This window comes from Papaver somniferum, chromosome 5 (assembly GCF_003573695.1).
Source record: "Papaver somniferum cultivar HN1 chromosome 5, ASM357369v1, whole genome shotgun sequence".
Classification (NCBI taxonomy): domain Eukaryota; kingdom Viridiplantae; phylum Streptophyta; class Magnoliopsida; order Ranunculales; family Papaveraceae; genus Papaver; species Papaver somniferum.
The window spans coordinates 18,641,245-18,664,311 of record NC_039362.1 but is presented as its reverse complement, the minus strand read 5'-3'; the positions used below and the strand labels follow the sequence as shown (position 1 = coordinate 18,664,311).

General features: G+C 38.7%; 2 protein-coding genes across 2 annotated transcripts; both read right to left on the bottom strand.

The window, feature by feature from the left end:
- Nucleotides 1-11,167: 11,167 nt before the first annotated feature.
- Nucleotides 11,168-12,538, bottom strand: LOC113278816 (F-box protein At3g07870-like). The gene has a single exon (XM_026527558.1). It carries the CDS (start codon nt 12,536-12,538, stop codon nt 11,168-11,170), a length of 1,371 nt encoding a protein of 456 aa, XP_026383343.1.
- A 932-nt stretch (nt 12,539-13,470) lies between these two features.
- LOC113281090 (protein MICRORCHIDIA 4-like) lies at nt 13,471-16,760 on the bottom strand. Its single transcript, XM_026529735.1, has 12 exons — nt 16,620-16,760; nt 16,320-16,421; nt 15,804-15,965; nt 15,605-15,700; nt 15,433-15,484; nt 15,239-15,350; nt 15,093-15,157; nt 14,695-15,001; nt 14,439-14,594; nt 14,265-14,340; nt 13,957-14,079; nt 13,471-13,860 (listed from the first exon to the last, which is right to left on the bottom strand). Exons 2-12 carry the CDS (start codon nt 16,374-16,376, stop codon nt 13,789-13,791), a joined length of 1,278 nt encoding a protein of 425 aa, XP_026385520.1. The 5' UTR covers nt 16,377-16,421; nt 16,620-16,760; the 3' UTR covers nt 13,471-13,788.
- Between the last annotated feature and the right edge of the window lie 6,307 nt (nt 16,761-23,067).

Below are 23,067 nucleotides of genomic sequence, written 5' to 3'. Positions count from 1 at the left end.
GTCTCAACAGAAACGTTCAATTCATGAGTCCGAGAACATTTGCAAATCATGTTCAACTCAGCAATACAAAGACTCATCATCTCATCAAGTCAACAACTTATTAACTAAAATCACGAGACATCAATCGTGTCACATGGGGGATATTAACTAGGGTTTTGGTCTGACGGTCTACAATATGTGTGTTCATACATGATGAGAATGTGAGCAAATCGTGCAAACAGTTATCGTTGCCTTTGTATGGAGGAACCTTGTGTTAAGGTCACCATTCTTCATCCATTCAACTCTAGCTATTTGCTTCCAATAGGTGTCGTGACAATGCAGTAACATAAGATGAGAATTTCTCGTTTCTTTTTCATGTTGAAGCCAAATCAGAAGTTCACTTCCCACAGTTGTAGAACATGTCGCTTGTGCGAGTTTTATCTGGAATTCCGCTTCTCGGAGTAATTATGGAAGATGGCCAAAAGTCTGTTTATGCAAATGTTGCAAAGCTTTTGTTGTTTCCGACATTCTAATGAGAAGGTTGTTCGCCACCTCCGGTGACTGATGTTGCTGCCAAGTTGTGATGACAATTTCTTTCATCTGAGGATGTAGGAACCATAGATTCTCTATGCGGAAAAGTTTAGCATCTCTTCTTGTCATGGCTCGTTCCATCAGCAGTATTGGAGCATGGTCCGATCCAATTCTTGGAAGATGTTTGAGGAGAGCATTGGGGTTGTTGTCCAGCCAAGACTGAGTTGCAAGCCCTCTGTCTAGTCTTTCCATGATAAACCCTTCATCAGTTTGGTTAATTGACCATGTGTAGTCATCTCCATGGAACCCTAAGTCAATTCGGCCATTGTTATTGATGAAGTGGTTGAAAAATATGACCTGACTAGTCGTCACTGGTATGTCTCCTTTCTTTTCATGTTGAGCTACAATATTATTGAAGTCACCCATGAGTAGCCATGGGACTGTAGGAGTTGTGATGAAGTCATCAAATGATTGCTAAAAGATTTTCCTTGGTGCAGGTTGTGGAGGTCCATAAATTCCACTGAACATCCATGGTTGAGTAGAATGCAAAGATGCAGGCCTAATGTAAGCATGAATAACATTTTGATTTTCTACTAAGATTGACACATTAAGGTGGGATGTCCACACCAAACAGAGGCCACCTTTATGTCCTACACTAGGTACAATACAAGAGCCATGAAAACCTAAAGAAGTTTCCAAAAAAGACATATGTGAAGAAGTAGCAAGATTTTCTAGAAAAAAAATAAAACTAAATTTGGTCTAAACCTGCGTGTGTACGCACGTAGTTTAGATACTGTCAAGGTATTGGCATGGTCCTTTGAAGCCGGAAAACCAATAATGATTGTGTGCTCTTGTGGTAGTATGGTGTAGTTTCTAGTGCTTCTCGGCTTCCTGGTTCTTGTGGTTGGTACGTCAAACACCAATGCTCTTGGTTTTGTGGCATGTTGGGTATATAACTGTGTCAATGACAGATACTTGCTTGCTTTGGGTGGTGGAGGTTGCGTTGCAAAGTCCGGTATATTTGGCAGCATAAGATGTTTCGGCAGTTTTGTCGGAGTTTTGATTGTCCTTCTCTTGCAGGTGGAGATTGGCTTCATGATGTCATAATGTTTGTTCGATGTTGCATTGGTGGTAACGATAACCTCCGGCTTGCCGTTAACATTATGGACAAAAAGGGTCACCTTTGCATCCTTTTTCTACAACACTTTCAACAAAGTTTTAGTATATTCCGGTGCGAAAAAAGCTAGCATTTTATTGATGCCCGGCTTCGCTTTTGATTGTTGTGGTGCTAATGGGTTCGGGTTTGGGTTGTGGTCCACGGATCCTTGATTGCTTCTCTTGGCCTCCTCAGTGTGGGACTTACCTTTACCTTTGCCATAATCTCTTTGATGGGCCTGTGAGTCAGAGTTGTGTTGGATCTCCACCTGTGCAGTGAGTTGGATAGGGTTTGAGCTGACATCGATGACTTGTCTCCTGGTGGGGCCCTCTTATATGACTCCTTTCCGACATTACCTATACCCGAAGAATTAAAGGCAGGTGCTTTTGCATGGGCACATTCTTTAACGCCTTGGTTTTGCGGCTGGGATGGTTGGTTTGCTGCAGTATCTTTGTCAGGTTTCTGTTGGCTCGAAACTGGGTTCAAAGCTAAACCTCTCCGAGTCATTTCAGCCGAAAGATGAGTCGGGAACTGTGTTGAGTAGGACGATTTTGTTGGATCGTTAACCCTACCAACGGGATGTTCTTGCTGTGAAGCATGCAACTCCTGAACGTTCTTAGTTGACTGTTGTTATTGTTGTTGTGGTTGTTGATGTTCTTGGATGACTTCTTTACCTTTGTCAAGACGAGTTTTTGAAGATTCTCCAACATCCATGTGTATTTTCAATGGCTTGACTTGGTGTATGTTGTTAGAGCATAGCTCGGTCAACCTCGCATGCGTTGCTATATCAAGCATGTTTGTCAATGTTAGTGATAAAAACTATAAAGTCTTGATTTCTATCATATTAGCTAAATCTCAGAATAGGATAGGAAAAGTGAAGTTGAGCTCAAGGACTTCATGGTGATTCAACGAAAACGACGAAGATCTACACCAAGGAACCGTGGAACTTCATCAACAAAAAGGTATGTGAAGACTTGAACTTATCTATCACTCGAAAGTCTATTTATTCTTCTCCTACTTCTTATGAGACAAAAGTCGTATGCTATATAGACTAGATCATATACACATGATATTTCGAGCTGAGTATTCATTGCTTATCTTTTACTCGAAATCATGTGTTGGTAAAGCGTTTCGTTTTGATCAGGTTTATCTTCACCTAGTGACGAAAGTCATGAAAGTTTCAATCACTTTGGAAATTGCTCTGACGAGAAAGGTTTGTTGTTCTTCACGACTGAATATCGCCCTCTGAGAATGTTTCAATGATTGAAATGAGAGTTTATATTATATAACCATGTATTCCTTGAACCGAAGTTTTCGAACTTTGTTGATCAAGAGAAATCGGTAGGATTGTGGAATTGGCTTGCCAAGTACACGAACCCAGTCCGCATGCTCAGTCCGCGAACTGACGGAAGTTCTCGACCGAGAATTTCTGCTGGGATTTCCAAAACTCGTTTGTGTGCTAAGTCCGCGAACTTGTTTGTGAGCTTAAGAGGTTATGATCTAAAGATGTGCTCTGAACATGAAACATTAATTATTAAGGAATTCTTTATGCAAACCGTGGCTATAGTGTTCATGAGTCGATTCTAATCGAATCGAATCATCTTTGTTTCAATTGTGTCTTGTGTAGTTACATAAGATCTCATAGCAATTGAACAACTCTTAACTAGTTCATTTGAGTCAATTGAACTAGTTATGGTGAAGAAGAACATGATTAATATGAGATGCTCATATGGTTGACCTTTTGGGTTATCATGTTGAACCAACATACGTGTACTCGTTTGGGCATGGTTTTCTCAAACCCAGTAAAAGTGTACCCAAGTGTGTGTGACAAGCTATGTCTTTCAATCTAACGGTTGAGAGATATTGGCTTGAATCTAAATCAGGTTTTCATCTAACGGTGAATAGAGTTTGCTTTGTACCTAAGGCAAAACCCTGATTTGAAGGGTATATAAAGGAGACATCTAGCATTGAGAAAACCTAATCCCCACACGTCTGTGTTCTACTAGTGCTCTCGCTAGAGTCGATCTCCATTAACTCTTGAGTTTCTTCTCTAAACTCGAGTTAACGACTTAAAGACTTCATTGGGATTGTGAAGCCAGATCGATACTACTTTTATCGTAGTTGTGTGATCTGATCTTGCATCTTCTATCGTACGAGTACAGTCGATTGATTGACTTGAGATCATGAGAATTCTCCGATAGGCAAGATAAAGAAGTCACAAACGCCTTCGTCTCACTGTTTGTGATTCCTCGACAATCCGCTTGTAGAGTCATGAAGGATTGTAGAGAGGTGATTGATTAATCTAGGCTGTTCTTCGGGAATATAAGTCCGGATTATCAATTGGTTCATGTCACCTTGATTTTATATCTAAAGACGGAACAAAACCTAGGGTTTATCTGTGGGAGACAGATTTATCCTTTCGATAGACTTTTCTGTGTGAGACATATTCGTTTATTATCAAGTCTGTGATTTTGGGTTGCAGCAACTCTTTGTTATGGGTGAGATCAGCAAAGGGAATCAAGTACGCAGTGTCCTGCTGGGATCAGAGGCTTAGGAGTACAATTGTACCTTGTATCAGTGGTAGATTGGTAGGGGTTCAACTATAGATCAGTCCGTAGTTAGCTTGGAGTATGCTAGTGTCTGTAGCAGTTTAATACAGTGTGTATTCAATCTGGACTAGGTCCCGGAATTTTTCTGCATTTGCGGTTTCCTCGTTAACAAAACTTCTGGTGTATGTGTTATTTATTTTCCGCATTATACTTTGTATAATAGATAATACAGGTTGTGCGTTCGTGATCATCAACTTCTCTAATCCAACTTTTGGTTGTTGATTGTAGTTGATTGATCCTTGGACATTGGTCTTTGGTACCGTCCAAGTTATCTCTCTTTGATAAAGACTCGCTATTGATTTTAGCTTGAGTAGAAATCAAATCTAGAGATTGAGATAATAACTTCTTGAGATACTTTTTATCCAGATTGAGTCTGATTGTCTAGTTGATTCTCTATCAGAGTATTTCGGAGTTAGTCCATACAGATTGCTAAGAGAAATATTGAGTGGTGTTTTTAGACCCCCGCTTTTTCAATTGGTATCAGAGCAGGCAAACACGTTAAAGACCTCATAAGTCTGTGTTTGTAGCAATCTGACTCTATGGACAAAAGTGTTATCTCTGTTAACGTACCACCAGTCCTCGATGGCTCAAACTATCTATGGTGAAAAGTTTCTATGCGCACATTTCTTCAATCGCGCGACTTCCAATCATGGATATGTTTTGTGAATGGACATGCGACTCTCGTTGTATGGAAATAGATATGGTTGTACCAAAAGATTTATGTATGTACAATACTGCCGAGTTAGTTGCTGCAAGGCAAAACTCCGACGGGTTGAATGCCATTCTGCATGCTATTACCCCAAACCTTAGACATTATGTGGCATCTTGCACTACGTCTAAAGAAGCTTGGGATACTTTAGAAAGCGTATTCGAAGGTAACCCCAGTGAAAAGGAATCTAGGCTTCAAAACCTTAATTCCGAATGGGAAGACATTTATATGGCAGAAGAAGAAGATTCGTTCGACGATTTTTATCACAAAATGTTTGAAATTGTTAATGCATCATGTGCATTGGGTAGGACCATTCCTGAAAAGGAAATTGTGAAGAAAATCCTTCGATCGCTGCCATCTAGATACGAATCTAAAAGACATGCCATCGTTGAAGGAAATAACCTTAATACTCTTTCGCGAAACACAATTGTCGGAAAAATTAGAATTTTCGATCGCGAATGTATGGCAAGAAATGATCATCAATTTATTCGCAACTGTGTCACCTCTCCTGATCATAAGTCTTGTCATCCGAAATTGACGAAAGAGAAAAATGAGAATTGCTTTATTTCTACGCTGTCTCTGTTTATACAAAAACTTAAGAAAATCCTCAGACGAAGTAAAAGAAAGTCCCAAAGGGAAACTCAATTAGTCAATATAAAGGATAAGAATACCGAGAAGAACCATACTAATGAAACTAATCTTGTGTGTGTTCAAGTCTCTTCAGAAAATCCTGAAACTGAGGTAAAAGAGATAACTAAAGCATGGATGAATACTCTTGATTATTGTCCTGAGGAAATCTATGATTTCTCCCTCAGTATTTTTGATGAAAATCATTCTCATGATTCTGTGGGTCAGCAAACCTCTCCTGATCGCGTATTGAACTCCAGGAGTTTCTCGAAAAAGATTCTACCAAATCGCTATGTTCAGTTGAGTTCATCTCAGGATCATCTTAGCACGTCAAATCAAAAACAGTCCCTTCTGGCTAACCGTTGTACGACGAAAAAAGAAAGGAATTCCTCCCTTCATCAAAAGGCGTTTTCAAAAATGGCGCGGGATTGGAAAAGATCAACAGTCAAGTTTCTTAAAACTGTGATTACATTGGATAGGAAAGTTTTTCGTAATTCTCCTTCTCAAATGGGTAAGCAGAAACCTAGTACATTGAGTGGTTTCTCTCTCTGCAGAATTTATCCCAGTCCAAACTTGGATTGGAAGCATTGTGCTCAGTAATCTTGTTAAAAAATGGTTCTTGCGTTTCTACCTCTTACACAAGAATCATGATATACAAGAGGACTGTGATATAATCTGTGTGTGCTTCTACCAGTACGTGTTCATAAATGGCTCCATATTTTCAGGTAACCAACTTATGTTAGGGTTTGCTAAAAAGGGTGTTTCTGGGATTTCTACTCACTGGTTTCTTTTTTAAACACTACCTCTTCTACCTTCTCATTTCATCTTCTCTACCATGTCCTCCTCTAGTCTTTCAAGTAAAGAAAGTGATGTATGGATGATTATGTTCCCCTCAAAGAAGATTCATTTCGACTCTTCTGATAATGAGATATGCTATGAAAAACATGTCTCTTCTTCTTTTGATGAGAACCTCACTGTCTCTCAGTTTGATAAGATCTCTTTAACAATGAATCTCGTCTTGGAACAAGTTCGTGCTCTGAAAAATGAACTTGAAGCTTCTTCCAAAAGACTTGAAGAGAAAATGGATAGTCTTGAATCAAGGATTGACCTAATCGAAGATGAGCTTGAAGAATATAGGGAATACGAGAAGAATATTCAAAGTAAGTGAAATGTTATACAAGAGGTTTAGATACCTATGATGTCTTCTTTTTGGAATTAGATGGAAGAATAACTAGTGTTTTAAATAGCGAAGATTGTGACTACACATAGCTATTATTTGTTTTCATCTTCTTATGTTATTTTTTAAGTTTATTGCTTTAAATTCTAAAAATATTCGGAGGATGATAATTATTGCAGTATTTTCTTGGTTTGCTATATTGCAATATTTTTATGGGATATGTATTGTTTGCGTCTGTGAACTTGAAGGTCCCATATTGCGGTCAAAAGTAAAGTCGTCCATGAATTGGTATTCGTATTGATGAAAGGACGAATGGACTTTTGACATATACAAAAGCTATGCATATGCAATCATGTATTTGATGGAAAATAGGATTAAATATTTTGTGTGACAAGGATAACGTCTATTATGTTGTTATGCATATAATGATGCAAATATAGAATAGATCCTTGTATGTTATCCACGGTATTGATCTTCATTGATCCATTTTATTATGTTTTACCGTGAAGGTTCACTTGTATGTCTTATGTTGAGCAACTTACAACTAAGTCGATTAACCTTGGATTTGTTGGTTGTTCCGTAAGATGTTATATGTTGAGCATTATGAACTAAATTAATCACCCTTGGTTATTTAGTTTTGTACCCCATAAGTCTTCTTTCTTATGTTGAGTACATGCACGGTTAAGGTTATCATGTCTTATGATAATCTTAGTCGGGGTTCCATAATCTCTTATGTTGATCTCAAAATAATTAAATTGATTACCTCGGTGATTAGTTTGGTTATTTGTTTGTATTCCGATTAGATTAATTATAGGTTCTCTTGTAATTAATCTAATTGAGTTTTCATATATTCCACAAGTTCTTGTGTTGAGTATATGAACGACTACACTATCATGTTTTATTGGTTAATGTAGTCACGTATTCCGTAAGGTTTTCCTTATGTTGAGTACTTGAACGGTTAAGTTAGTCACCTCCACGATTAAGTTAGTCGTAGCCTGTTGCTCCGTGAGTTTACTTAAGTTGAGCACTTTCAATTAAATTGATCACTTTTGTGGTTTTGATTTAATTGCATATTCCAATTAGAATATTCATAGGTTTACTTGTGAGTATTTTGGTTGAGTTTTGGATATAAAAAATCATTCACATGGTTTTGGTATCCAAATAAAAATCCTTCTTTTCTATCGAAATTAAGGTGCTCTTGTTGTTCCTTTGGGAATGACATCAAATGGGGGAGAGTTCTTTTGAACTTGTGCTTAATGGTAATATCTTGCGGGGAGTGCGGCTGTGGAATTTTAAAGGGGCAATCTTGCGTCTTGAAACTCCTTGATGAATGATGTTAGCTTCGGCTATAAGATTGCATCTAAATTAAGATTATATGTTGTCTTTCTTTTGGTCATGAAATGTCTCTTGTGGAAATTTCATTATGAACCCGTTCTTGTACCTTTGCCAATTTTATTGACAAAAAGGGGGAGAAATATTGTAGGTCACACTACAAATACATATGGTTTTCGGATCATTGTGTAAGGGGGAGTGGTTTTCATGATCGAGATGGAGTATTGACTAAGGGGGAGTGATACAGATAACCATAGTATTATTGTTAAAGTCGTGATGCAATTGGACTTTGATGTTCATAATAATACTATGACACTGTATAATAATGATCGAGAATCTCGATTTCTCTCATTGTTATAGCTACGGATCTGCAACAACGGTGATACTAAACTTACAACCTTTGGGATCATTTGAGTACTTGGAAGGACGAAGATTTTCAGGAACATTGAAGATTGGACTATGGAATAGGAGCCACTAAAGTTTATCTTTTTTGTATTCCATATGTATTAATAGTTTTGTCACTAAAATTGACAAAGGGGGAGATTGTTAGAGCATAGCTCGGTCAACCTCGCATGCGTTGCTATATCAAGCATGTTTTTCAATGTTAGTGATCAAAACTATAAAGTATTGATTTCTAGCCTATTAGCTAAGTCTCGGACTAGGATAGGAAAAGTATAGTTGAGCTCAAGGACTTCATGGTGATTCAACGAGAACGACGAAGATCTATACCAAGGAACCGTGGAACTTCATCAACAAAAAGGTATATGAAGACTTAAAATTATCTATCACTCGAAAGTATATCTATTCTTCTCCTACTTCTTATGAGACAAAGGTCGTATGCTATATAGACTAGATCATATACACTTGATATTTCGAGCTGAGTATTCATTGCTTATCTTTTACTCGAAATCATGTGTTGGTAAAGTGTTTCGCTTTGATCAGGTGTATCTTCACCTAGTGACGAAAGTCATGAAAGTTTCAATCACTTTGGAAATTGCTCTGACGAGAAAGGTCTGTTGTTCTTCACGACTGAATATCGCCCTCTGAGAATGTTTCAATGATTGAAATGAGAGTTTAGATTATATAACCATGTATTCCTTGAATCGAAGTTTTCGAACTTTGTTGATCAAGAGAAATATGTAGGATTGTGGAATTGGCTTGCCAAGTCCGCGAACCCAGTCCGCAGACTCAGTCCGCGAACTGACGGAAATTCTCGACCAAGAATTTCTGCTGGGATTTCCAAAACTCGTTTGTGTGTTAAGTCCGCGAACCCAGTCCGCGAACTGGCGGAAGTTCTCGACCCGAGAATTTCTGTTCAGTTTGGAAAACTCAACTGATTAGCTTATGTACGCGAACTTGTTTGTGAGCTTAAGAGGTTATGATCTAAAGATGTGCTCTGAACATGAAACATTAATTATTAAGGAATGCTTTATGCAAACCGTGGCTATAATGTTCATGAGCCGATTCTAATCGAATCGAATCATCTTTGTTTCAATTGTGTCTTGTGTAGTTACATAAGATCTCATAGCAATTGAACAACTCTTAACTAGTTCATTTGAGTCAATTGAACTAGTTATGGTGAAGAAGAACATGATTAATATGAGATGCTCATATGGTTGACCTTTTGGGTTATCACGTTGAACCAACATACGTGTACTCGTTTGGGCATGGTTTTCTCAAACCCAGTAAAAGTGTACCCAAGTGTGTGTGACAAGCTATGTCTTTCAATCTAACGGTTGAGAGATATTGGCTTGAATCTAAATCAGGTTTTCATCTAACGGTGAATAGAGTTTGCTTTGTACCTAAGGCAAAACCCTGATTTGAAGGGTATATAAAGGAGACATCTAGCATTGAGCAAACCTAATACCCACACGTCTGTGTGCTACTAGTGCTCTCGCTAGAGTCGATCTCCATTAACTCTTGAGTTTCTTCTCTAAACTCGAGTTAACGACTTAAAGACTTCATTGGGATTGTGAAGCCAGACCGATACTACTTTTATCGTAGTTGTGTGATCTGATCTTGCATCTTCTATCGTACGATTACAATCGATTGATTGGCTTGAGATCATGAGAGTTCTCCGATAAGCAAGATAAAGAAGTCACAAACATCTTCGTCTCACTGTTTGTGATTCCTCGACAATCCGCTTGTGTAGTCAGAAAGGACTGTAGAGAGGTGATTGATTAATCTAGGCTGTTCTTCGGGAATATAAGTCTGGATTATCAATTGGTTCATGTTACCTTGATTTTATATCTAAAGACGGAACAAAACCTTGGGTTTATCTATGGGAGACAGATGTAAAAGTGTTGTTGCTACTCGAGACAGATGCGGAGGAGAAGGAATAAAAGGTTTGTCGTGAATCTTCAGTGACAGAAGGGTTTTTTAATTACTTCATTGGGGAATCAGAAGGAGTATCTACAGAAAGAGTATCGCATGGGGTTTGATGGTGTTCTCGAAGCAGCTTTTCAGAGGAGCTTTGTGAAGTGGTTGAGGTTGTGAGTTTTTCGAGGGGCTTCAAACTGTATTGGTGGTGGGAGGAGGTGCTTGAGATTCCATTGGTGGAGATGACGGTGGGGACAGAAGCGTGAGAAAATAAAATCCAGAAATTCAGACACAGAGTTGCCTGGAGAAGAATTTAAGCCCCAGTTGTGTTTCCTAAATCTTACAGATTCTTGTAAGAATCTACTAAGTGATTGGTTCAATTGGATGGTTATGTTCTTCGTGTTGATATGCGATTTTGAAATCTTGACTCTAGTCAATGCCCACGACCATTTTTTGGTTTTTAGCTACCAGGCAAACCAAACTTGTTAAAGGTGCACATGGGCTAAGATAAGACTAATACTAATAAGTAATAACCCCTCATAGCCTCGTTGGTTCTAACACGTAGACAATAAATCTGGAAAAGTAAATTGAGTGAGTGGCCCTTAAAATTATAAAATGGAAAATTATATAGATAATTCAGATAATGTAGGACTAATAATTCCCACGACATCATCCTACATTCAAAATAATAACAAAAGAAAGATAGGATAGAACTCGCGTAATATGCCTCACGATCCAACTATTTCTTGCAATTCTCGTGCGATACCTTTTAAAGAAACAAAGGTGTTCACATGAAGAACCATGCAAGTATCTAACCATGGATCCATATTAAAAAGGCAAGGTATTGTTCTAAAAGTTGCTGTTTTTGGTTCATAGATGCACAATGCAGATAGTTGACGGTATTTAAATAAAATTTCACCACTCTTCGTGACGGACAGCGGCAGACAATCATCATAACTCAACTCGGCTTGATCTATACTGAATATCCTACTCCAACTCCAAGAAGAATCATAGTACTCTTCGTTCTCGTCCATTACAAAACTCGTATCGTTTTCGGTCTTCTTTAACACCCATATATCCCAGCTTCTGTCATTCCTATTATAACAATCTTTGTTGTGATAAACACCTAAACAACCTCCCAGACGGCAAAGTTCATAACCGTGAGCGCTATCACCCTGAAAACAATCAGGTGGCGACTTGACGACAAAAAACTCCTCTGTTCCCAAATCGAAAGCCATAATCCTTTCTCTATCACCGTGGCCGTACTGCACCCAGTGAAGCGCTCCATTGAAGAAAACACCATCTGATTGCCCAAAGTGGTAAGGAATATCACATTTGTTTCTCCAGTGCCCACTACTACTGCTTTCCCCTCCAAGAGTGTATACCTGGACCTTTCCGACCGGAGTTCGGTCGTACTTTAGTACGTCCTTTGGTTGGTAATAAATTCTGACAACCTTGTATTCACCAGTTGAAGGAAGATAACCAAACCCTACTGACAGTGTAAGTTGGTGACCCACAATAGTATCAGGAACCAACAACTCTGGAAGCCTCAACTCTTCTCCGGTAACAGGATTAAAGATATAGGTTGGATCATTGTGGACATAGGTGAACTGTTTCAGGTTTGGAACTCTATATTCAGTTCTGGTTTCAATGGGAAATTCCTGGACTTCACTGCTGGTTTCAATGGGAGATTCCTCGACCCAATGGAGACGGTCGACCGAAGACAAACAGATTAACCCATTGCATGAATCAACTGGAAGACCCTTAAAATTTATTGTAAATTTCCTGTTTGATAAGTTCTCAAGGTTTTCATCATCAAGGTACTCTCTGTAGTGGATTGACTGTTGATACTGATTTTCTGTAGATTCTAGAAAGCAAAGAAAACTCACCTTATAGTTGTTACTTATAGAAGCATCATGAGTAATGCCCTGATCAACATATTGCTGGCGACGGAGATGGATACGAGCAAAGTTGGGACCAACCAGAAGATCTCTCCATGTTTTGCATACTTGTTTTAGGGATAACAGAAACACGGCTGGCAACCGAGAAAGTATATCTGTTATGATATCTTCTGGGAGTGAACAGTTGTATGACTCCATTGTTTTCTCACTAGAAAAGGAGGATTTGAATGGCTTGCCGAAACATATACATATATATATATATATGGAGGGGAGAGAAGGATAGTACAAAGAAACCTAAATCCTAAATCAAACTTTTGATTTTATTGAATTATTTTTAGGATATTTAGAGATTTTAGGAAAATACTGTTCAGCGCTATAAACTAGGAAACCGTGCAGCGGTCTCTAAATGTTGAATGTCTCTTTCTTTCTTTCTTTCTTTAGGACGGAATATAGATCGAATTGGTAACATCGATGGTGTAAAACTATGGTTGGAGCGCTTAATAAGTCATGAGCGGTTCAAAGCAGTTAAGAATTGTCAAGCATGCAAATCCCTCGGACAACAGATTTGAGACACCAGCAGTCGGTTATATTTGGACTCGGTAACTTTAAGATGTGGAAGGATCGTGATTCCGTAAGTCCCTGAATTGATCGGGAATATGATCAGTTACAAAGTAAAACTAGGGTTTTCTTTCACTTTTGACAGAATCAACGATTCCAATGACAAGAGCACCCAATAGGCCCATATGTAGTACATCAACTCTTGTTACCACCAACACACTGACCACGCAATCAAAGTCGCATCGGAGTTAGTTGCATGGCTTACGTGCTGTACCTTGAGAGCATTTGCTTAAAGTCTCTAAAGACTTGAATGAAGTGCGGCGATGGCAAGTCTATGACTCAATGACCAGCTTGTCTTGTATCAAAATCGGTAGATTGCAGAGTTTCTCTAAATTATGGATCTATAATTTTGCCCCATCATAGAGCTTGGGAAGCTCTGACCCAGTCAGGACCCAACACTCAACGACTGCCAATGTTTACTAGTCCACAACAGAAACTAAAACACAATGCTTCAAACAAACAAAAAAAATGAAAAATCCAACTTACAGGTGAAACTAAGCGTTTGAATCGCATGAGAGTCAACTAATTGAATGTCATTGAAATGTACACCAGATATTTCAGACCAAATTAGGAAAGACAGCATAGGTTACATTATTAACACCAAATACCCCTGAACAATATTTGCTACATAGGTTACATAGTGAGAGAGCGTACAAGGGAATAAATAATAACATTGTGGAAGGCATTCCATGTCAGGTTTGATCAGTTGTTGTGGAAGTTCGGATACCCGAATGTGCCTGTGTAATATAAAGTCCTTCAGAACCTTCATCACCGATCATTACCACTTGCGAAGAAAAACATCATCTTTCATGCCAGTACCACCAGTGGTTTTAAGTTCTGCCGTCGGACTTCTCAAGCTGCCGAACTTTATCGAGCAACTCTTGTATGGTATTAGAAGCATCCTTCAAACAGAAAAAAGACAGGTGTTAACAATAATCAACTATAATAGTCTCACGCGTGTACAAACGAACAACCACCCATGGATAAAAGCTTCTCACCTTTAATTTGCTCCTCAAGTTTTCCTCCTCTTTCTCTCGCCGGCATCTCTCCTCGGCAAATATATCAATGAAGGCTTCCTGTTCTTTATTCATTTCTACAATCTTTTCCTCTGATTCCTTTAACTAATGATTCAGAAACACCAAAACTATAAGATTCTTTACAACTCAAGTACAGCAGTCATATGGCAACCAAAAATCTAAAACCACAACAGGTACTGCTAGCCCGAACTTTCACGAACACATCCAAAGGAGATTGTAATAACGGACTGGTTAACTCAAGAAAAATATCAATAGACAAGCACACTTACTTTAGCCTGTAGTAAATTACATCTCTCTTTTTCAGACTGCACGTCATGAGAGAACAATGCTTCCATTTTCTTCATTCTACAACACAAACAAAGATGGTAAAGAGGCCCATCTTTACTGTTTAATCAAGCAAACTACAAAGTACTGAACATGGAGTCATGAGCATATATAATCACCTGTCCTGCAGTTCATGATTCTCCGTCCGCAGCCGGCTTAGAGTCGCTGGATCAGAGTTGGTAGGGCCATTCCCGTTTAATAGTGTAGTTAGTTGTTTAACTCTGTCCCTTTCATAGTCAATATCGCGCAAGAAGGATTCTTTCATTTTGCTTAAACTACAACACACATGTAGAAGACAAGGGACATTGGAGATATGCTAACCGAAAGTATGGCACATGTAACTCAAATAACTTCTACTAAAGAGACTAAATTTACCTGTTCTTCAATTCACTGTTCTCCGCTTCCAACTGTTGTATAATCACATCAGATTCACTACTGTTTATGTCTGACCTATCCTTCGACCTTTGCCACTGGTATTTTGTTTTCTTTCGAATGCCAGGCGGCCTTTCAGAGTCACTGTCATCCTCTTCCGAAGAACTTGATCTAGGTCGAAATCTGCTGGTTGGCTTTCCGTTCGCACCTTTACCGTACATGTTCCCATTTCCGTTAACAGGTTCCCAACATGATGTAGATCCCATCGTACTTTTGGATGATTGCCGAAGAAGAAAATCAGGCGAACTATCTACACATGTAGACCATCCAGAGCGTAAGAAATATATCTGGTCTTCCAAATCCAAATTAAGAGTTGAATAATGAAATAAATTGTGACATACCTCCAGCTGCTACAAGCTTCTTGTTACGTCGACACGAGTATCCAACTTTATGACAGAGTGTGGTCCTGGATGTAACAAGATAGACAATTAAGAATCGCTAAGAAAGCAAAAACATCCTTCAATAATGAGAAAAGGAAGTAACTGACCAGTATGTCTTCTGCATCTGGACAAGTCGTGCTTCAAGCCTAGCAAGCACAGTTGTACGCTCAAACCCTTGTTTATCATGAGCTGGCTCAACAAAGTTAGCCTCCAGTACACCTGTATTTGTAACACACCACATTAGATGTTCCTCTGGCCTCAACTGATCAATGTAAGATATATTATTACAAACGATGGATACCTATAACTCCGCGACCATCACTTCCTGAGGGATTCCAAACCCTCCAAAATGGCTAGCAGGATGAGAAAAATATCAAGTCAGTTTAGTTCATCAGGGAAAGAAGTCTGTTTTAATCAAATAAAACAATAAACAACAAGAATCAGTTGTACAGCAATCAAAGATGAATAAAAACCTTGATAAGGCGGTTCTTGTGATAAACACTGAATCCTTGGACATCAATATGGTCTTTAGCGTCCTTTACAAATCCCATCGTCACAGTTGCAACCACCTGATATCCAAGCGGGAAAGACCAAGTTCAAAGTTTAGGCTAGATAGCTTTCAGGGATATCAGCTAAGTATTCACTGTGTCGTAAGAAGAAGAAATATCCTACATTTGGATCCTTCAGCATACCGTCGGCACCAGGTTGTGGCCTATAAGTAATCTCTTGAGCTAACATCATATCATTAATGAGATTGTGGTGAACAATATCTTTACCACGGAGAACCATTCGGAAGCGAAGTGGAATTCTGAGATAGAGGATAGATGCATAGCTCTGCCACATTGAGATAATGGTGCTAAGCAAAAAGATCAACGAAAAGAATCCAGACATGAAAAAGAAAAAATAAAAGGAAAGAAACAAGTAAATTTTCAGTAAATACGAGGACCAAAGGTAAATTAACAAAGGCTCGAAACTGGTAAAGATATGAATGTTTTATGGGAGATGAAACCAAAGAAACACCAAGCTCTGCCATGTCAAAATTAAGGAAAACTTAGCCTAGCACCAGCTATGACTACCGAAGATGAACGATGCAGAACGAGAACCCCAAATTCACTAAAAGAGGAAGAAAACACTTAAATGATCATAGAATGTGATACACATCGGGGATAACACAACATAATCACATACCCTTAATGAGTGCCGATAAGTCAGGTAGTGTCTAGAGTTGGGAATTTTTTTTGCCATCTCTATCTTCTTCTCATCTCGGTTGACCCCTCTTATTTGGATGTCCTGTCACATTTCAGACATTTTTGTTAGCCCGAACCACATGGATAAATCATAAAACTGATATTGATCAAACATATTAACAGTAAGTAAAGTTTTTTTCTATTTCTGAATTAAGTATTTACAGCATTACATTCTGAATATTATCAAATAAGCGCCTGACAATATGGTATTCATTGAGAGCAAAGGATAAAGAAAACATACATGTGGATCGGATTGAAAATCAAGCTCCAGTTCACCTTGATCATCCTCCCACAGATTGTAAATGATTAACCGTGTACCATGCTCACCGATCCCATTGAACTGAAGTTAGAACAAAAATTAATTAAATTCTAAAAGAACAATACTGAAGTTCTGATCCCTTGACATAAAGTAAAGCCACTTCTTAAACACTTTATACACTTCGAACTTATTCTTCATGAAGTAAAGCCACACCTTTCTTGAGTGATCATCAATAAAGGTGACATAATATTGGAACCCGCTGTGAGATGCAACATCAATTGGTCCCCATACATCCGTGTGAACCAAATCAAGTTTTGCACTTCTCAAGTCTCTTCCTCCTCTGCTGAAACTAACCCGTTTTTGCTTTCCAAGAACACAGTCTTCACAAAAACTCATATCAACAGAATTCACCTTAGGTAGATATCCTCCCGAACATAGAATCTTCATGTTTTTCTCACTCATGTGCCCTAATCTTCTATGCCATAAGTTAGTGTCTTCACCACTACTAGCCACTGCTAAAGTAGTTCCATCTGATGTCCGGTATAGAGTACCGACTCTAACTCCACGAGATAACACCATAGCTCCTTTCTTTACTTTCCAATTGTGTTTCGTTAACACAAATTCACAGTCATCATCACAAACTTGGCCCACAGACACCAAGTTCTTCTTCAAATTTGGAACGTGTCGTACATCCTTCAATTTCCATGTCGAACCGTTGACATTCAAGATCACATCACCCAAACCGATGATGTCCCATGCTTCACCGTCACCTAAGAATACTTGGCCACAATATCCTTCTTTATAAGAGATCATAATACTCTTATCACCCGTTGCATGGAAAAAAGCTCCTGAGTCTATAATCCAAGACTCATCTTGCTTGTCCTCAGAGAGTATTAGAAAACCTTCCATAATCACCTTCTTGTTATCAAAAAGGACCTTCACCGGTTCCGCAGCTGCAACTACGTTGACCTCTTCTTGATTACCTTTGTTTCCACCATTATTAGCACCTTTGTTTTCCGGACAATCGCACTTGAAGTGTCCTACTTTCTTACACGCCCAACACTCAACAACACCTCTAGTCTGGGATTGAGATCTCCCCCTAGACTTTCCTCTAGACTTCCATCTAGTCTTGTTGTTGTTCCTATTTGAACTCTTGCCTCTGTATTCTTCATGCATACTTAAGGTCGAGCTTGAAGAATTAGAAACATAACCTTGTTATATTCTTCTCTCCTATTTAACAATTAACCTTTGTTGCACATCATCAAGCTTCAACTTCTTGCTCTCTGCGGAATTGCTAATGGTTGTCCTTGTAGTCTCCCAACTCTTTGGTAATGACGACAACAACCGTAAAGCTTGAACTTCATCATCAAAAGTAATACTAACTTTTGAAAGCTGAGAAATAATTGATTTTAAACTTCCCAAGATGTTCTAAAATCGCTTCGCCTTCTTGCATCTTTAGATTAAATAATTGTTCACACAACATAATCTTCCCCGAGGCTGATGACTTTTGATATAACTTTTCAAGTTTATCCATAATATCCTTCGTACTAGCTTCCTCTTGTACGTTATTGTAGACTTCCTCCGTTAGACATCTACGGATCACGGCTACACACTTGCGATCAAGAGTTGTCCATTCATCGTCTTTGTGTGCTCCCTTTTTCGCAACTCCACCCAATGGATCAACAAGGTCTTTCTCATATAAATAGTCTTCCATCTGAGACTTCCAAAACGCAAAGTTCTTCCCATTAAAAACTTTAACCCTAGATACCGTACTTTCGTTATTATCACCCATAACTCCCACTCCAATCGTACTACGATAAACCCTAAAGCTCTAACCCCGAGCTCTGATACCATTTGTCAGGATTTTCTTAGGGAATCACTCACAACCGCGGAATAACGGATCTTGAGATATTATGATGAATAATAAGTAAACCAAGCACAAGCAACTATGAAAATACGAGAAAGATAAATCAACTCACAAGACATAAGATATATAGTGGTTCAACCAATACATACAACTTGTATATATTGTCTACGTCCACTTTGAGACGCACCAACTCAAATCCACTATGGAGAGAAACGATAACAACGTCGTGTGAATCCCAGCAAACCCTTGGTTACACCGCAATAATTACCCGAGACGATAACCTTGTCTCTTGTTCCTCACCAATATGTTCTTAAAACGAAACCCTAGCTTTAGCCCTAAAAGCTATACAAGAAATATCTCACCGATCTCTTAATCGTTTTCTGCACAATACAATTCTACAAGGCCTAATTACCTATTTATATAGGTTACAAACTTGGCCACCAAGAATTATAACCGGTTTAGGAAACCCTTTTCCTAAAATATTCCGGCTAACTTTAGGAAATAATTAATTAGTCTTCAATCAGCTAACAGTAAACAAACCCGAAGGAATAAGAATGGGTTTTTTATACATTTTAGATAAGTTCAACCGTTAATTAAGTTGGTAGATGAAGTAAAGTAAATTAAGTCGATGAAATCATCAAAATGGAATTGATAAGACTTCCCTTTCCTAAAAATGGAATCATCTTAGGCAATGTTGGTGAACACATACATCTACTGCATCTTCTAGGATATTTATCCTCTTTCTGAATACTGCTTAAACTAGTGCTGATTTATTTAACACTGACACACTACATTTACTAGTACATCAGTCATTTTCTAGCAACTGGTAGTAGGTATTATCATTTTTCGTACATTCAAAGATAAAAGAAAATGTGAGATTATTGCCATATAAATTTTAACATGTAATACCGAGCTTTATATTTTCAAGAGTCAATACAATAATGTACAATGGAAACACTTATGTATGAGCAAAGCGAGTGGAAAAAGAAAAATCATTTGTCAAACACTGAACCAGGGCTATAGATCCACAGTCACTCACAGTGGCAGGTGAAAAGTTAAATCAAATTTTAATTTTAAGACGGTGGCCTGGAGAGATCAGCAACTCCACTCAAGAGTATGTTTTGATAGGTTTTTAATCTTTGGATTTGATCAAGTTATTTTATCCTGTGCTGACGCAACATGCCCATTCATGGTAAAACTTCACATGGGGTTCCCCTCCATCGCTGAAAATACTTGCTGCCTTCCAAACTCTCAAGCATTATTATTTCCTCAAGGCTCAACTGCCATCACTACCATTAAGAAGCAACAACCAAGAAGCTTCCCTTAGTTGCAATTCAGATCCATTCTATACATACTCATAATCATTGTCTTGGTTGCTTCATTTCTTTTAACGGTGAAACGAGCATCTGGGCGCTACATGGTCGACTCATCATCTCATGTAGCCGGTCCCTCCTTCACTATGTGGTTGATTTTCAATAAATCATCAATTGATCAGCAATTGATCAAAATTAGGGTTTTGATATATAATCAAAACTAGGTCTCATAAAGGTTCATAATTCCAGATTCAAACACTAATAATTTTACATTGATCCCATGATCAACATTTTAATTGGTTATACTCGGTTTAGTTGCTAGTATTTTAAATTAATATTTTAGTTGGTTCTGCTACCAATAATTCATCAAACGAGCAACATTTTCTCAGATGAGCAATATTTTCTCACACTAAGGAATATTAGTTCACTATCAATATTCAACAATTCATCAAATAAGTAATATTTGCTCACCTTAACTATCAATATTTATTCGACAATTGTACCTCTGTCTCAACAGAAACGTTCAATTCATGAGTCCGAGAACATTTGCAAATCATGTTCAACTCAGCAATACAAAGACTCATCATCTCATCAAGTCAACAACTTATTAACTAAAATCACGAGACATCAATCGTGTCACATGGGGGATATTAACTAGGGTTTTGGTCTGGCGGTCTACAATATGTGTGTTCATACATGATGAGAATGTGAGCAAGTCGTGCAAACAGTTATCGTTGCCTTTGTATGGAAGAACATTGTGTTAAGGTCACCACTCTGCAGCCATTCAACTCTAGCTATTTGCTTCCAATAGGTGTCGTGACAATGCAGTAACATAAGATGAGAATTTCTCGTTTCTTTTTCATGTTGAAGCCAAATCAGAAGTTCACTTCCCACAGTTGTAGCACATGTCGCTTGTGTCAGCTTTATCTGGAATTCCGCTTCTCGGAGTAATTATGGTAGATGGCCAAAAGTCTGTTTATGAAAATGTTGCAAATCTTTTGATGTTTCCGACATTCTAATGAGAAGGTTGTTCGCCACCTCCGGTGACTGATGTTGCTGCCAAGTTGTGATGACAATTTCTTTCATCTGAGAATGTAGGAACCATAGATGCTCTATGCGGAAAAGTTTAGCATCTCTTCTTGTCATGGCTCGTTCCATCAGCAATATTGGAGCATGGTCCGATCCAATTCTTGGAAGATGTATGAGGAGAGCATTGGGGTTGTTGTCCAGCCAAGACTGAGTTGCAAGCCCTCTGTCTAGTCTTTCCATGATAAACCCTTCATCAGTTTAGTTGTTTGACCATGTGTAGTCATCTCTATGGAACCCTAAGTCAATGCGGCCATTGTTATTGATGAAGTGGTTGAAAAATATGACCTGACTAGTCGTCACTGGTCTGTCTCCTTTCTTTTCATGTTGAGCTACAATATTATTGAAGTCACCCATGAGTAGCCATGAGACTGTAGGAGTTGTGATGAAGTCATCAAACGATTGCTAAAAGATTTTCCTTGGTGCAGGTTGTGGAGGTCCATAAATTCCAATGAACATCCATGGTTGAGTAGAATACAAAGATGCAGGCCTAATGTAAGCATGAATAACATTTTGATTTGCTACTAAGATTGACATATTAAGGTGGGATGTCCACACCAAACAGAGGCCACCTTTATGTCCTACACTAGGTACAGTACAAGAGCCATTAAAACCTAAAGAAGTTTCCAAAAAAGACATATGTGAAGAAGTAGCAAGAGTTTCTAGAAAAAAATAAAAATAAACTTGGTCTAAACCTGCATGTGTACGCACGTAGTTTAGAGATTGTCAAGATATTGGCATGGTCCTTTGAAGCCGGAAAACCAATAATGATTGTGTGGTCTTGTGGTAGTCTGGTGTAGTTTCTAGTGCTTCTCGGCTTCATGGTTCTTGTGGTTGGTACGTCAAACACCAATGCTCTTTGTTTTAGGGCATGTTGGGTATCTAACTGTGCCAATGACAGATACTTTCTTGCTTTGGGTGGTGGAGGTTGCATTGCAAAGTCCGGTTTATTTGGCAGCATAAGATGTTTCGGCAGTTTTGTCGGAGTTTTGATTGTCCTTCTCTTGTAGGTGGATATTGGCTTCATGATGTCATAATGTTTGTTCGGTGTTGCATTGGTGGTAAATATCACCTCCGGCTTGCCGTTAACATTATGGACAAAAAGGGTCACCTTTGCATCCTTTTTCTACAACACATTCAACAAAGTTTTAGTATATTCCGGTGCAAAAAAAGCTAGCATTATGTTGATGCCCGGCTTCACTTTTGTTTGTTGTGATGCTGATGGGTTCGGGTTTGGGTTGTGGTCCACGGCTCCTTGATTGCTTCTCTTAGCCTACTCAGTGTGGGACTTACCTTTACCTTTGCAATTATCTATTTGATGGGTCTGTGAGTCAGAGTTGTGTTGGATCTCCACCTGTGTAGTGAGTTGGCTAAGGCTTTGAGCTGGCATCGATGGCTTGTCTCCTGGTGGGGCCCTCTTATCTGCCTCCTTTCCGACTTTCCATGTACCCGAAGAATTAAAGGCAGGTGCTTTTGCATGGGCAAATTTTTTAACGCCTTGGTTTTGCGGCTGGGATGGTTGGTTTGCTGCAGTATCTTTGTCAGGTTTCTGTTGGCTCGAAACTGGGTTCCAAGCTAAACCTCTCCGAGTCATTTCAACTGAAAGATGAGTCGGGAACTGTGTTGAGTAGGACGATTTTGTTGGATCGTTAACCCTACCAATGGGATGTTCTTTCTGTGGAGCATGCAACTCCTGAACGTTCTTAGTTGACTGTTGTTATTGTAGTTGTGGTTGTTGATGTTCTTGGATGACCTCTTTACCTTTGTCAAGACGAGTTTTTGAAGATTCTCCAACATCCATGTGTATTTTCAATGGCTTGACTTGGTGCATGTTGTTAGAGCATATCTCGGTCAACCTCGCATGCGTTGCTATATCAAGCATGTTTGTCAATGTTAGTGATCAGAACTATAAAGTCTTGATTTCTAGCCTATTAGCTAAGTCTCAGACTAGGATAGGAAAAGTGTAGTTGAGCTCAAGGACTTCATGGTGATTCAACGACAACGACGAAGATCTACACCAAGGAACCGTGGAACTTCATCAACAAAAAAGTATGTGAAGACTTGAACTTATCTATCACTCGAAAGTCTATCTATTCTTCTCCTACTTCTTATGAGACAAAATTCGTATGCTATATAGACTAGATCATATACACTTGATATTTCG

What these genes read in the sequence shown, in the direction of transcription:
- LOC113278816 (XM_026527558.1), bottom strand. Translation starts at nt 12,538, where the DNA reads ATGGAGTCATACAACTGTTCACTCCCAGAAGATATCATAACAGATATA.
- LOC113281090 (XM_026529735.1), bottom strand. Translation starts at nt 16,376, where the DNA reads ATGGCAAAAAAAATTCCCAACTCTAGACACTACCTGACTTATCGGCAC. An exon ending in TGATGGTCGCGGAGTTATAG is followed by an intron (nt 15,351 to 15,432) that starts GTATCCATCGTT and finishes TTACAAATACAG; the next exon opens with GTGTACTGGAGGCTAACTTT. An exon ending in CAGATGCAGAAGACATACTG is followed by an intron (nt 15,158 to 15,238) that starts GTCAGTTACTTC and finishes TGTTACATCCAG; the next exon opens with GACCACACTCTGTCATAAAG.